The sequence below is a fragment of the Rhizoctonia solani genome, chromosome 11 (assembly GCF_016906535.1).
Source record: "Rhizoctonia solani chromosome 11, complete sequence".
NCBI lineage: Eukaryota > Fungi > Basidiomycota > Agaricomycetes > Cantharellales > Ceratobasidiaceae > Rhizoctonia > Rhizoctonia solani.
The window spans coordinates 264,614-279,955 of record NC_057380.1 but is presented as its reverse complement, the minus strand read 5'-3'; the positions used below and the strand labels follow the sequence as shown (position 1 = coordinate 279,955).

The following is a 15,342-nucleotide window of genomic DNA, read 5'->3' as shown; positions in this document are numbered from 1 at the left end:
ATTTCTGTGATGATCGAGGTATCGGTTGGTCGCTACCGAATTCTAGATTGAAATTGAGCAGGAACAATTGACTTTTCCATCGGTTACGCTGAGAGAAGCATCCATACACGTACAGCTGCCCCGATTAATATAAACCTTTATACTACCTTCGCAAACGACGAACGATAAGTTGAATTTCTCTTGATGTGAACTCGAGCTCGCCAATTAGACAGCAAATTATCTTCAAACGGATTATAATCCAGGAGAGGAGCATCTGGTCTAAATCTCCCTGATTGTCGTGTATGTTTCCGGAAACCAGTATTCGGATTTGTGCTGTCAACATCAGAAAACCTAGTAGTTTTCATCGCTTGACTTCGGGTCATATTCACACGATCTAACATTAAATTAATACAAGAATACCCTAACATTATAATAAGAACCATACCGAGGGAACATCAGAACTTATAAGTTACAGAAGCGATTAGAAAACATTAGTCTAGGTATAATTGTACGTATCTAATCCAGATCTGCTATACAGAATTACCACCCCGCCTGATCGAGCCAACACCGTTCCTCAAGATATTCCACTATGGAGCATTTCAGAGTCGATAACAAGGTCCTGATTTCTGATGGGTCGCCAGCTTCTTTTAGCCCTTCTTCCGCCTTATATTCTATTCGTGAGTTACGAATAATAAGCCGTCGAACCGAGTACTCCGCGACTGCGTCTTCAAGGTCGCTGAGCGGAATGACCGTAAAATTGGCCAAATAAAGTGTGTCGACTTTGGTTGTTGATACGAGACCAGTCGGGTGACGCCCGTCAATGGGGTGGAGAATCGAGCACAAGTCTCTGACTGGATAGAGACCAGCACTCAGGGCCAGTATTTCGAGCCATGAGCATCGGTGAACCATGGGCGCCACTATTTCCTCTGTGGATATAGTGAAAAACAATCGGGCTATATTCGAACGTGCGCAGAACGAGATAGCTTCTTTGGGCGCATACTGGTCAAAATTGACCTGAAGAGGTTTTAGGCCGGGGGCTATCCAACGTAGCATTTCATCGGATGTACCGAGATCCTTCCCTTGAAAGTTTCTGAGTTTCAAGTCTTCCAGATCTTCAAGTTGCACAGGAACAACGGGGTCGTCGAGTGGTAATAAGTCTTCTACTACGCTCGTGATATGAAGAACTCGCAGGCCTGGACTGTATCTTAAAATGTTGGCGAATTGAGCCTCGGTCATAACAGGGACCGATCTCCCTATTCGAAGTTCAACAAGACCATGATATGCCTTGCTTCCCCAATGGGGGCATAGGCCATTTAGCATAAGATGTGTAGTACCAAGCCAAACACTTTCAAAGAGTTGACTGGGTATGTCGAGTAGTACGCTATTGAAGGTCTGGGGATGGTCTGCCGGCTCAATGAAAGATGCATGGGTAGGGACCCAGCTTGTCATCGAAAAGTGGGTAAGAATGTTCGGTGTACACTTGGACAAGAAGTATTGCAGCGCAGACATATGATAGGTGTGTAACCCTCTCTGAAGCGTATAGTTGAAGTCCAAACTTTGGATACGCATGGGTGCGGATTGGCTGAGCTCGAAGTTGCATATTGTACTTGGATCAATCTTTGGAGTACTTGGTGATGACCGACCGTGCCGGCCTACACCTGATGCAAAGCGACCATTTTTTAGTCGGACCATGAATGTCAGGTCAAAAATGTGTATTTCCAATGGAGTGCTCCCAGCTCTCTCAGAAAGAAAGTGTGCACGCGCGACAAGCCGCGGATTAAGTGGATGATTGAGTGCAATATCGATATGTGACCACAAGGAGGGAAATTGGTGAATAACATGACGCCATAATGAGCAAACACGCGAGAGGGTATCGGGGCCGCAGATGCCCTTGAGCGCAGGAGAGTCCCGCAGATCTTCAATAAGACAGTGTTGGTCGAGTATAGTTAGGGACAAGATGTTAATGAGAATTTCCAGTGGAAGAGAATGTATCGTTGTTCTGCTATGACTGTTTGTATTCGATTCCATTGTATCGGCTCAGCCTTTGGGCCTTATTGTATGGGCTGTGATTAAGACGTCGGTAGATATAGGTTCCAAAAACTCGAAGCGTATAGAGCACCCTCGTTTCTATTGCCCCTGAAGAGAGCGATCCTGCAATACGAGTGACCTAGGGCAACTTGTCTCGTGCGGATACTTTATAGTCTATCAACAGTTTCAGCTGAGGTTTGTGGGTATGGTGCATTTTGGGGTGTGCTCACGAGGGGAAAGTTTCTACCAGTCAAGGGTAGGATTCTCCCTCTTGCCCCGATTTGATAATCACGTAGGAGCCGGGCGCTTGGAGCAACGCGCTATGACCTCACTACGATCGAGAATTAGCAGTTGATGGAAATAACCTAATTATGACCTTCCATTCAGTCGGTTGCAGCCAACTTTCTAGTTGTAGTTGTTGAGCACCACCCGCATGTTGGCAGTTTACTTCTTCTATTTCGACTGGATAGCTGCTTCTTGGGCTATCAATCAATGCAAAACATGTGAGGTGTGGTCCTGTATCTTAGCCTTCAACGAATTCATTTCTACTCGGAAGCAAGACCTCGAGACTCGCATTCCTTTTACTACGGGATGGTCGGGGAAAATACAGCTATATCCGACTACATTTATTTCTTAATGAGTGGATTCTACGACGTTCCGAGGTGGACTCTATGGTACAACGCGACTACAAAGCTAAGGGAAAGCACTAGTGAAGGCGAAATAAACAGGACAATATCAACGAGAAATATTACCGAGCGTCTGAAAAGCGAGCAAAGACTGGGAGAAATTTGACTAGTAAGCTACACTACTGTAGTTGGATCAAGTGGGGTGACATTACGCTGGAAGCAGGATACGGGCGAAGAGAGGGAGAGGGGAGAGGTAGGAGAGAAGAAAAAAAGAGAGGTAAATATTATCTGAATAGCTAGGCGAGATAGCACACTCATCTCACACTACCCTGAGACGCCTCATCGAAGTTATGATTCCCAGCCATTATATGCACTTGTAAATAAATACTCAAAGGCCGATCATCCCTGTTGTCGGAGCACAACTACAACTTGCCTACGTTTAGTAGGTGAATTGCGAACACTCCCATACTCGCTGTAAAGGACACATCGGGAGCCGGCATGAAATCAAGACGGCGCAGATCTCAGCAACTTCTCCGGTTCCCGAACCACGGCACACGGCAGCTGAAACTTGAAATACAAAGGATGTATCCGGCGAAAGAGGCTTCCGAGAGCGGATCGACATGAATGTCGTGATGCCAAGGCAGAGAGATGCATGGACGATCTATAAATAAGCTAGGGTTGATGAATGTTCACAGATGAACGAAAAAACGGCTTGATGGTTACAAGCTCGCTTATCACACAGCTCTCTGTTCATTATCGCGTACTTTGAGACTTCAAACGAATGTGGAATTAAACCAGGCCGTACGCACAATGAGCTTGCACCAGGACAAAGCCACGTACGGCAAATCCAGCCCAAATTTGGGTTTACAACATGCCAAGGGTAACGAGCAAAAGAACATAGAATAAAATCAAAAACAGGCTACAAGCCGGCGTATAAAAAAAAGAATAGCTCTATAACCTCCCAAAGTAGAACGAGCCGGGTATATCACAGCCAAGGAAACCATGTCATCAAGCGACGTTCGTAACAGCCCAGCTAGACGCCAAGCGAGCTTAGTGGGAAGTATGCTTCTTGGCATGGGCACGAGCGGCCTTTGAGTGAACGAGCGCACGGTCGTACAGCTCGCGAGTCTCATCCTCGACGCGCTTGCTCATGGAGCGCTTCTTGGGCTTGCACTTGCCAGTGGAAGCAGCAGGCTTGGGCGTAGTCGTGCTTCCGCTCCCGCCGTTGTTGTAGTTTCCACCATTGTTGTTGTTTCCACCGTTGTTGTTTCCCCCATTGTTGTTGCCGTACGAGGTCGGGGCGGGAGCAGGAGGAGCAGTTGTAGTAGGCTGAGCTGGCGGCGTAGTGACAGGGGCAGGTGGGGCGGGAGCAGGGGCCGAGCCAGACTTGTACTACATACTTGGTTAGCACGTGCACGTCGCGTGGAACATGAGCAGACTCACAACAGGGGGACCAGGAATCTTGTACATTTGGGCGGTGATACCTTTGCTGTAAGGTTGGTAGATATCTACGATACCGTCCTTGGTAGTATAGAGTTGAGTTGCCGGTGTGGTTGGGGGTGATGCGTTCCCTCCACCGGTGACCTTGACCTGAATACAAGCGGGATACTACGCGGCAAGCAAAAGTTAATCGCAAGAATAGAAAAAACGATGGGTAAATACATACGTATTGAGCACCCTCGGCATACGAGTGAGCGCCGTGAAGGGAGATTAGCTCGTGACGAACAAGGTATTCGCCGGCCTTGATATCAGCGGGAATGGTAAACCAGTGGTAGCTGTTCTCATACTGGATACGATTTTGGGCCCACAAACCGTCACCAGCAGGAAGATGGTCATTCCCAGCGCGGTTGGGCTGCTTGGATCCGTCAAGACCCTCCTCGGCAATCTTAAAGAACTGGGCATTGGAAGGATCGTAATCCTTGCACGGACCGTTGCAGGAAGCCATGTAGACAATAGCCGGGCCTTCAGGGTGGGGCCATTGCTTGCCGTCTGGTCCACCGTCACCTCCCCAGCGCACGCCCATCGTTCCTCCAGCTTTGATAGGCGCAGTCACAGGACGACCTTGGTAGCCGGCGGACGAGCATGCAATGTCACTACACGTGACAGAACGCACTTGAGCAACATAGTCAAAGAATTGTATACTCGACTTACGGACTATTGACATTTGCATAATGGACAAATCCAGTATCTTGAGGAATTCCACGAACGGGGGAATTCTGGTTTTCAGGCGCATTCCAGTTCTGTAAGGTGTTAGGCGTTGAAGTAATATCCACTCTCCAATACAGCGTACCTTTGTTCCGGTGTACCATTTTCCATCGATCGTCACCTCAGTAACAATGCCATGTGCTGAGACCAGAGCAGCCGAAGCTAAAAGAGCGAACGCAGACGAGGAAATCATCCTAAACGAAGGTGGCTGCAGAAATAATATCGAATTCTAGTATTTTTGCACGAAGCCTAACCAACACGAACACGGGAGAGGATAGAGGGGAGAATAAAAACTGTGAGGAGTTTTCTTGGGTTCAACTTCCATCCTATATACTCAACTGGGGGCTCGTAGCAACGGACCCTGTTCCGCGTGTCCTTGGCGCTGACTAATCTGATCTCATTCGTGGACAGATGGCGATGCCGTGCCGGCCTAGCCGGATAAAGCAGGCATTTCAACTCATAGTTTCATCTGTGTATTCTATCTTTCGTTTTTGCCGCTCGACAGTAGTAATGAATGAACAAACACAACGATCTTTCTCACCACATACATGCGCTCGCTCTGCATCCCAATCGATTACTCACGCCCACTTCAATCAGTCATATTACGACACTTCTCGGTCTCAGGGACCAAACATCTTCGAACATGACTCCGAAGCCCAACAAGCGATAAAAAATCCACAAGTTTCAACATTCTCTCGACCGGTCGTCAAGTGCGTATATGACGTTTGATGCAATCTCATATGAGCACAAAGGGTCTTCTATGCAAGTCTAATATCCCCTATTCAGTGGAGCTGTTGGCTCCGGCGCCAGCTGTTGCGACGTGGGATATCCCAAACCTGCTTTTTGTTGCCCCAACTTTGCCATCGAAACCGTTCAGCTTGACATGGTTGGGCTATCAGGGGCGGTGGACCGGTGCCTGGCTTGGCCGGCTCGGGAGTCTCGTCATAATCACGTGATGTAATATTGTTAGCCGGTTGTCTACCATGAGGCGAACCGGTCTATACCGTGTTTGCCAATTGATATGCAGGGACACATAAGGGCACTTCAACCTTGTATTAAATCAATATTAATATTATCGACCAAAGAATCGAATTCGACGGCGCCAGTGTAACCCCAAGGCACCTAGTGAATGAACCAACTCGCCATTGAATATGGCCCAGGCTTCTTTCTTTCTCCTGATTCAGTACCAGGGACAAAGATTGGAAACTCGTCCACGACGCCTTTTCCCCTTGCTGTTCGGATCCACTTTTCTTTCCTCAAGACTCGAGTTTCGAAAGAGGCTTCTGTGCCTGCATCTGTATCACACCAACGGGCTTCTCGCGGTTCTAGTGCTAAAATACGATCGTACCCCTGTCTTTCGGGAGAGGGCAAGATGTAATCTATTCCCCGAAAATCTTCGTGGGCAGTTTTGACGAAAAGGCCCATGACGCACTGGACCAGGCCAAAATATGTGTTTTAGTGGAAGAAAAGAGATTACTTACGGTGATCAATTGCGGGGGCGCAAACGGCGGTTTATGACGCTTTTAATCTTTATTGACATGAAGTGTGTTGCTCGACCAAGAAACCCGATATCCTTTCCTACTGGTGGTAACCCTGCATCGGTTTCCGTAATATTTTTTCCACGTACATAGAAACCAAATCCTCTTTGAGACCCCCGTCGTGTAACCGATCCAGTTCAAGCAACATATACCACGCATATGCCTTGACAGCTGAAGTTACAATACATGATCACGGACCTAATGTAGACGGTTCGTCGACTCAACACCAAGTTCGAGTGGGCACGCTGCATACATGGCCGTTTGATAATCTTGTTGAATCGAGCACCTTGATCAAAAGCTTTTGATGTCTTGCCTGAAACTTCCCACCCCACATCGGGTATCGATGATTATGTCCCAAGGACTCTGTTACTTCCAAACGCCAGGTTTGGCAATTATGGACCCGGCTTTTTCAACTGTTTGAGGTTAGGTGGATAAGTCAGAATTTCGTGAATGGTTGGTGATTCTTCGCTATGGCTGTGCAGAGACAAAATCTCATGTTTAAACTAGGAGAGTCGAGGGTACATGCACCGCGAATTTTGTTGTTGTAGTTATTCCCAGGCGATGAGTGTGGCTACAAGATCGGGATTGATATCAGCCAACGCTCGAACCAGAGTGTGCATCGTATCTTAAGCTGCGTTGGGTATAGCTGGCTATCATTCCTTAAGTGTGAAGCTGTGAGTAATTTATCACCCCGTGCATTAATGGACTCGAACGAAGTTGTACAAGATAGGCGCGATACCACTAACTTTGTCTTCCGTAACCCGGTGCTCGTCCTCTGCCTCTTCTCAGAGAGAGGAAGAAATAAATTATGAATAAGGTAGAGGACATATTCATGACACTAGGTCAAGTGAAGAGCGGATGGTAGCTGACTGGGGCTGAGCGTTGGATTTGCACGGACGGGCAGTGTATACTCCAAATAACATCTTGGCATCATATGCAGTCGAATGTCTATTACCATCTTACCATAAACCCCTTGGGTGTCCTGTATCGTAAATTAATGCAGGCATGACGATACTCTAGTCGACTGTGTGCACCAGGTTATATCACCCCTAAAATTCGCAAAAATATGTGAGTATGGGTCGTTTAAGATCGATCTCAAGTTGACTATGATACGTCGCGATTTAATGAACCAGCAATAAATCTAAACGAATAATGGATGCCTTCCCGTAGAAGTTGAAGCTAGACTTGGCTTAGCTATCCTATCCAAAGCTATGAATACCGTTGTAGTTTATCAATCGACAATATTACTCCACACTACAATCGGCTCCACCCCGAGAGCGGCTTGGTTTGGTTTATCAACAAACTCTAGCCGTTAAGGGAGGGTATACGATATCCACTGCCTGGCGCTCAACGCGCTCCAAAACATGTTTCTGTCTGCCCCCCCCCCCAGTGTGTTAGGCTCTCATTATATCTCCCACTTGTATACCCCGAGCCGAATCGCTGCTGTGACTTCGGCATTCTCTCGGATCGGATCATAATCAGTACCTTTGGAAGTTTTTTCAGGTTATTTTCGCTATTCATATACTCGAATCCAATAGAAAGTTCCAAATAGACCTCGCCAATCGCCAAGACTGCTCGAATACTGTTCACAAACGTGAGTAGAGGCGATTCCAAAACCGTTTGATTACGTAAGGATGTACTATACATGACCAGCATATCACGGTTTTGCTCGCGAAACAGTCAATGGACTACTCAAGGCCACCGGGTAAATGTTTACATGCATGTGGATAATCTGTTGGACAGGAGACAATAGGGCAAGATCTCGCGGGGTAAGTACCCAAATAGGACCAACGATGAACTGCTCATCACTCGGCTGTGCGAACCTCTGAGTGAGGTGACTTAACAAAGTTCTGATGAGGAGCTCCTATCAGGGGGGAAGCGTGAAATATTGGAGTGGTCTAGGGGAGGCACGTTTCATCTCGAGCGTCTATGCTGTTCTATTTGTTTTCCCTGAGAAAAGGCTGCCCCAAGTGTAGCAAGGATGGGCAAACTCTTTGGAGAGGGCAGATGGATTGGCTAAATTGGCTTATTCGAAGTCAAAACAATTGATACCCGAATGCGCGAATCGGAACACAGTGTCGCTTTCTAAAGAGTACATAACCCCCTACCTATTTACGCTCACCTGAATCAAAGCCCCCTCTTGTTCTGCTTGCGGTGTCTCGAGTGTTGCCATTAGCTTTTATATCTCTTGTCACAGTTCTCCGGGAGAGTATGCAAATTATAGAGCACATCGGGTACAGCTGAGAGCTGCCGAATTGCTGGCTCATCCCTGATAAGTACTTGCCGTACTACACGAATTGGGAGGACCCTAGAGCTTCGAAGTTCGCCCGGGGAGCCGGGTTTTTGTAATAGTAAAAGTGTGGTTTAAGCAGAAGGGGATGTTAGATCGGCTCTAAATTCAAACAGGAAAATGATGAAAGTCAGCAGTCAATGTGCTATAAAAGGGAAATTGAGAAGCTGTGACAAATCAGCTTGTTCTTATACGATAGAATAAATTACTAGGAGCAATAAGAATACCCTATGAGTGTCTGTCAATCCACCACAGTCAGAAACAACATAAACGCTATGCAAGCCACGCACAATGTAAGAGATCATCGAATGAACGCTCACGAATGTGCTGAGCACATACATGACTCTGCCAGTGTATCCCAAAAATGAACTGCGGAAAGGCGGGGCCGTGTGCAATGCCAACAACGCAAAAGAGCCTACATGGATTTTCCGCTGAATGTTTGAATAATCCAGTAGTCCATCCAAAGCTTCTTGATTCTACAAGATTAAAGGATGAGCCAGGCCCCGGGGGAGGTTCTGGATGTTCAGTGAGTGAATGATGGGAAGGGTTCCTCCAGATGTGCTAATATGAGGCTTAGCTCACTACGAAGCCATGCATCGGGCGTGAAGTTAGCACAAAGGAGGTCAATCAACAGATATTATCGCCTGCAAAACACAAGTACAGTGATGTCTTGCGAGGAGAGCTTTCCAAGGCTGGATTATCTAGCAAAGTGGGGGAGACGCGCCCCCCGCCTATGCAAAAGGAGCTATCCAAGCAGACAGACGAAGATTGGCAGGAAGTCAGAAGTAAAAAGAAGAAGCCGACCAAGCATCTAGTAACGAGCTCAGTAGCCGCCAATCACCACTATAGTCCTAGTTGTGGAACAGACTCTAAGTATCTGCGATCCCCTGCAGTTGACCGCAGTTCTTTGACTAAGAAACAACAACTACCGGCTCGTAGACGTTCAGTCAAAAAGCCTCCAGGCCCCTGGCGCCTGGATTCCTCAGTGGCATCTGAGGGGGGTTCAAAGTTGCCACCACATATATTGAGTGATGGTCGGCTGATTGAGCACTTAAGAAAGCTAAGGCACGAGAGTTTGAGTATTCTATGGCAAACTTTAGGTTTTACTGAGCAACGGGGAGCGATCAAACCGAAATATCTCATGAAGGTAATATTACCTATCCGATATTAGTGATAAGTAGCTAAGCTGCTTAACAGGCATTTTGTGAAATGGGGTTCGCTTACCATAATCAGGATGGCGCACAAAGGGCGTTAAGCCCTCCAGCTGACTTTGAGGTAAGACAACTAGGAGCTACTACTATAGAAATTGAGTTAACCGCTTCGGAGGATAGAATAATCGCGACCTTATTCTACATCTTCGTAAGTGACACGTGGCTCCGATTCAAAGCATCGCAGACTAACAATAAATTGGCCTTGATTATTTCAGCCCACGTATGTGCTGAAGTTGGTCGGACATGAAGGTCTCATTTATTCTTATTCCTATCAGGGGTCAAAAATCGAATACGTTGAGCTCAGGAATAAGGCACAATCCATCAAGAGGCTCTACCCAAACATGGTTGATGCATTGCGCAAATTGTGGGAGGAATATCAAGCTATGACGGCACGTATGTCTCCTCAGGACTACCCCGTTAGTTATATACTTATCACTGGTTGATAGGTGGGCGCAACTCATGAGAATGTGGGAAAGATCGAGAATAGGGTGTGTGTGTATGGGGGGGGGGTTCTCTTGTTTGAGAATCGCTTGCTAGTAGAAAGAATGCATATATCATGCATATAGGGTCTATCTTCTTGCCTGAGTCCTGGAGTTCTCTGGATATGTTTGTTTCAGATGTTTCCAGAGATCTCCGGAGCGCTCTGGAGAAAACTGGAATTAAGTGTGCCGGGTAGAGAAATAGGTGATTTTGTTGAGTTGTGCCCGTCTTAATCGTAATTCGTTAAGGCAACTTCAGTCAGTCATCGGTACTGGGTATGCTCTACATTTCGTATAAGGTCAACAATAGCCATGCAGGAAAGGCTGGACGATCTACCTTAGTCGCCCTTGCCTAGAAAATTCAACCCTAGTTTAGGTGCCCTCGTGAGTGTGTTAAAAAATGGCACCATCGTGACATGATGCATATGGGGTACGAAGTAATGAGGTTCGTGTGTGAGCGATCCTGACTGTACGAGTCATCTAGGGTATAAAACGGATACTCTTTAACTTAAAATATCTGTCTTGTTGTTATATTGTTATCACTCATACTTGGCCATCAAGCGCAACTAATATAGAGTTCTACTCCCAATACAAGGCTTGGACCATGTTCTGACAGGCGTCTTCATGTATCTAACTTTTAGCGAGCCTGTAAAAGACGATACCGGTAGGCGGGCACCGACAAGCGCGTTGTTAGATACAGAGCCTTGCACATGATGCGCTGCTCCGGACTGGGTAGGGAGGAATGGTGTCCGAGTCTCTACTCTCGGTGAGGCATCGTACGTGAAGTCTCTACGCTGTGATTCACCGGTCACTTTTATATCTTATCTTGATTATGCATTGCATGAATTTTAAGAGTTCTCCAATAGAATTTGATTCACACGACCAAGATAGAAGGGTGTTGCCCAAACGTACCATAGAAGCTCATCCTGATAAAATGGACCCCATTACCGCACTGTACAAGGTTAAAATGCTGAAAATAAGCATGTGTGCTTCAGTAAAAATTAAGCTGAAATCAAGGTCAATATATACTAACTTGAGGTATCAATTCTCCCTTAGTCTGATTCATGCTGAGGAAGGCATGCTGACGTTATAGTTTTCAGACCGTATTATACTGAAAAAAGATATCTTTAACTAACGTACTAATTTTCAAGATCTTATCACACCACAGTGGCCGTTCAGGGGCGAACTGGTTGTGATTAGCGGTAAACAAAGTAAGCGAAGTATACGTAAAACACTTCATGAATTCACTTCCATGAAACGGAAGCTAATGTTGAAGGGGAGGTCTGAGGACCCCAAATACACTGGAACGGCTATGATGCCGAATTGGTAGTTTGAGTGAAATGATTCACTCCACTGAATCATCAAGAAATGATGGCGGAAGCCTATGTGTGCCCTCAAATCGTTGGTCCAGGGAGTAAACTTGGCATACATGCCATTCGGCTTCAAATTGTTCCGGATGCAGCCAGGTACTGATATTTTGAGCCACCGAAATCTAGGGACTTCATAACAAAGGCTCCAACTGTGACGTTACTTCAGTGCATTATGCGGATATAGGCAGCTGATGGGGCTCCTTACGTCACTAGTTTTACTATCCTTGTATAGGAGCACTGCGGCCCCCTAAGATTTTGTGACACATGAGTACCACATGATTCGAATATTACTCTTCTGCCTCTACAATCGAGCGCTCAGAACCTTCCGGTGGACGTTTTCAGTCGCTATCAAACGGATCTGTCCAAGAACATGACATCAATGTGATCAATCGAGATCAGATTTGCGGCGATCATTCAATCTAATATATAGTAGGCTGTATATGCTATGTGTGGTCTCATGAGGCCCAGATGCCGGATCTCTGCTCTGCCTTGGTGAGGCATAGTCACCGGGCGCTTCGGCCATGAAACTAGTATATAAGAGAGGGTAAATCCACCAATCAATCTACATCATTTTCAGTCCGTTACCGGCTGCCGATCTGCAAAGTATGACTACCGAGCCATATTTGATCAAAGGGCTGGCACAAGTGTGTTTTACTTCAGTTCATGAATGATCATGCTTTTTTAACGTTTGAGTAACACTCCAGATGTCCAACCAAGGCTCGAAATACACGATTTGATGAAAGAAAACAAGCAATTCAGTCTGTTTGTTCAAGCCTGGACAAAAATTCGCGACAAAGGTACGAACCAGCAGCAGCTCAATATGGGGTACAAGGTATAGTCATGTTTTGTGGCTGAAAAGGCTCACGAATCTTATCGCGAATTACGTAGCTGGTATACACGGAATGCCATACGAACCTTGGTTGTACGCTACTATTTTACTGAAACATCTCAGATACCGTGATTTTGACAAATTGACCGCAGAGGTGACCCATCAGGCGACGAAGTACAGAAGTCTAAGGAGCTACAAGAGTTTAAAGGCATGTTATGCACATTCAGCGTGTTAATGATAGATAATGATGGAAGCCAACAACCGCAGGATACTGTAATCATGCTTGTGAGTATATAAGGCTTCTGCATGCGGAGGGAGATTAGTCGGAAACTGATTAATTCTTATGTGACACAGCTATACTCTTTCCAACTTGGCATCGCCCGTCGCTTATGTTACTAGAGGTAAATATCACACAGTATACCAGTAATCTAGAGCACATGATCTAATCGATTGTTACTATTCCAGCAAAGCATTGGGGAGGCAGCAAGAAAGATCGCTGAAGAGATTGCTAAAGATCACCCATCAGAATCCGAGGCTTGGCTTGAAGCTGCTGACAAGCTCGGTTCCCGTGAGTATCGACTATTTACACCTAACGACCTTCACTTAGCAAGCATAAGTTACTGGGATTGGACTGATCCACGCGAGACCCGCCGATTCCCCCAGATATTCCGCGAAAAGAATGTTAAAATTCATATGCCCGAGGAGAAAATAGAAGACCACTCCAATCCGTTATACACTTACAATCTTGGGTCGCCTCCTCCATCGTTTTTCGAAGACCGTCCGGTCGCTAATCCAATTATAACTCCCGGGGAAACGCCGAGAGATCAATGGCCGACCGCGTACTTTGGATCATGGACGCAGACGTATCGGTGGCCTTCAAACGACCCTGTAAATCCGACAGAGAAGCTCGAGACGCTTGATTTGTTGAGTAATTTATAAATAAGATAGGAAGCCCCATTAAATCACTTCTAGCTTGCTTAACGGTGGGAAGTTATATCCGGGTGCTCCTGCGACAGGCTGGCACGACCTTCAAAGCAAGGTAGCTAGCCTCTTTTTATACCCTCCCAAGAATGAGATGCCTGAGGGAAGCGAAGTTTATGCGTAAGTAGGAATAGAAAGTTTAAGCTGCGATAGGAGTAATGACACCAATCCTTTTAGCTGGGACCGATTCTCAAATACCCGCGCTATGTCGCAGCCCACGAGAGATCAATGGGAGAATCCTGGATCTGGGAAGTACTGGGAGATCGCTAAAATACTGAACCCTTTAGGTAATTACCGTTTGGGACTAACATTATCACTGTATTCACTTTTCCATAAACTAGGCAGCATCGAGTCCCCACATAACCTTCTTCATTTATTAATTGGCGGTCTTGGACACATGGTATGCTAATACTAGTTGAGACGTGATTACCAAGTTAACTTTGCATCTTCCAAGATGGATAATGACTACGCGAGTAAGCATATATTTGCCCTCGATTTGAATTTACTTGTCTTATCTCTGTCACTAGGTTTCGACCCGATATTTTTCTTGCATCATTGCAATGTGGACCGTATCCTTGCCCTATGGGAGACCGCATACCCTGATTACTATATGGGGAACAGCGGTTTCATCGACATGAATGGCAAACAGAAGCCGTTTTGTGAGTGAAAACCAACATACAAGCTCAAGGTTTTAATTTCTCTGCTTTAGTGCAACGTGATGGGAAATGGGGATGGTCAAACAAGCCGGGTAGCGACAACCCCGTCGAATCAGCGGTTGACCTCAAAGGCGATACACCTCTGACTCCTTTCCGGAAGGGTGACGGTAAATATTGGACCTCGGACGATACGCGTTGGAGATCAAAAGTTCCGAAGAGTGAGTTAGCCTTTGATTGCTAGCCAATCGGAAGTGAAATTCATCCACTACTTCACGGGCAGATTATACCTATAAGGACATTCACCTTGATCAAGAAGTCGTAGATCCCCTCGGACCTAGGTCTGGGGTCTCTTTGCGACTCAGTCTCGCAGAAGGACATGAGCAATCGGAAGGTCTTTATAACGAGGCCAGTGTCGGCGAAACCGCGCGTGTCTGCAAAAGCTTTTCGGGTTTAATCCAGTCCCAGCTCGTCAGAAGGCATATCAGATGCTCAGCTCCAGGAATGTGCCCGAGAAGTTGACTTACCCACGAACCGTCGCGGAGCTTGCTCCTCAATGCGAGGCGATACACGACTACCGTCACTATGTCGTGAGGATTGTACTTGACCCTCACGCTTTAGGTACCTCATATCTCGTCAACATCAATTTCGGTGCGCTCAATGTTCAAACTGGAGAGACCATTGGCGGGTACATCGGATCAGCCGCAGCTCTCGTTCGGTCCAAGGATACCAAGTGTGGAGCTTGTCAAGGAAGAACCGAGGACGAGACAAAATCTGTCTATCACGTAACAATACCCCACGAGATCATAGCGCACGCGGCATGCCACTCTGGGGAAATGAATACTCTGGACCTATTGCTCAAGTCCTTGTCCGCAGAGATCACCTTGCCTGATGGTTTCAAAGTAGCCAGCACTTCTGCAAATAACGCAACAAATGCGGGATCCATTCCAAAGAAACTGATCCCAGTGATCACGCTATTTTCGGCGGCGTTGCAGGCCTTGCCTGATGGTACCGAATACGACCATAACGAGCCGCAAGATCATGCTCCATTGACTCCGTGTGATGCATACGATTGGCAAAAACACACCGTGCTCTTCCCACACCAAGAATGGACCGCGGTGCAAGCTTACTCGTAATTCGGTGGGTGAATTCT

At 46.5% G+C, this 15,342-nt stretch overlaps 3 protein-coding genes across 3 annotated transcripts; 1 reads left to right on the top strand and 2 right to left on the bottom strand.

Annotated features, from left to right (window-relative positions):
* Window positions 1–519: 519 nt before the first annotated feature.
* On the bottom strand, window positions 520–1,671 carry RhiXN_10166 (F-box-like domain-containing protein; the record flags this gene model as incomplete). The annotated part of the gene is made up of 1 exon (XM_043329982.1): window positions 520–1,671. The coding sequence occupies one exon, from the start codon at window positions 1,669–1,671 to the stop codon at window positions 520–522; it is 1,152 nt and encodes a 383-aa protein (XP_043184079.1).
* Window positions 1,672–3,683: 2,012 nt separating this feature from the next.
* RhiXN_10165 (glycoside hydrolase family 61 protein) lies at window positions 3,684–5,031 on the bottom strand (the record flags this gene model as incomplete). Its single annotated transcript, XM_043329981.1, has 5 exons — window positions 3,684–4,025; window positions 4,077–4,241; window positions 4,300–4,726; window positions 4,785–4,873; window positions 4,924–5,031. 5 exons carry the CDS (start codon window positions 5,029–5,031, stop codon window positions 3,684–3,686), a joined length of 1,131 nt encoding a protein of 376 aa, XP_043184078.1.
* Window positions 5,032–9,060: 4,029 nt separating this feature from the next.
* RhiXN_10164 (tyrosinase) lies at window positions 9,061–15,325 on the top strand (the record flags this gene model as incomplete). Its single annotated transcript, XM_043329980.1, has 14 exons — window positions 9,061–9,192; window positions 9,244–9,813; window positions 9,864–10,097; window positions 10,153–10,293; window positions 10,324–10,365; window positions 13,021–13,478; window positions 13,528–13,656; window positions 13,714–13,823; window positions 13,878–13,936; window positions 13,991–14,009; window positions 14,064–14,195; window positions 14,246–14,410; window positions 14,473–14,601; window positions 14,652–15,325. The coding sequence occupies 14 exons, from the start codon at window positions 9,061–9,063 to the stop codon at window positions 15,323–15,325; spliced, it is 2,994 nt and encodes a 997-aa protein (XP_043184077.1).
* Between the last annotated feature and the right edge of the window lie 17 nt (window positions 15,326–15,342).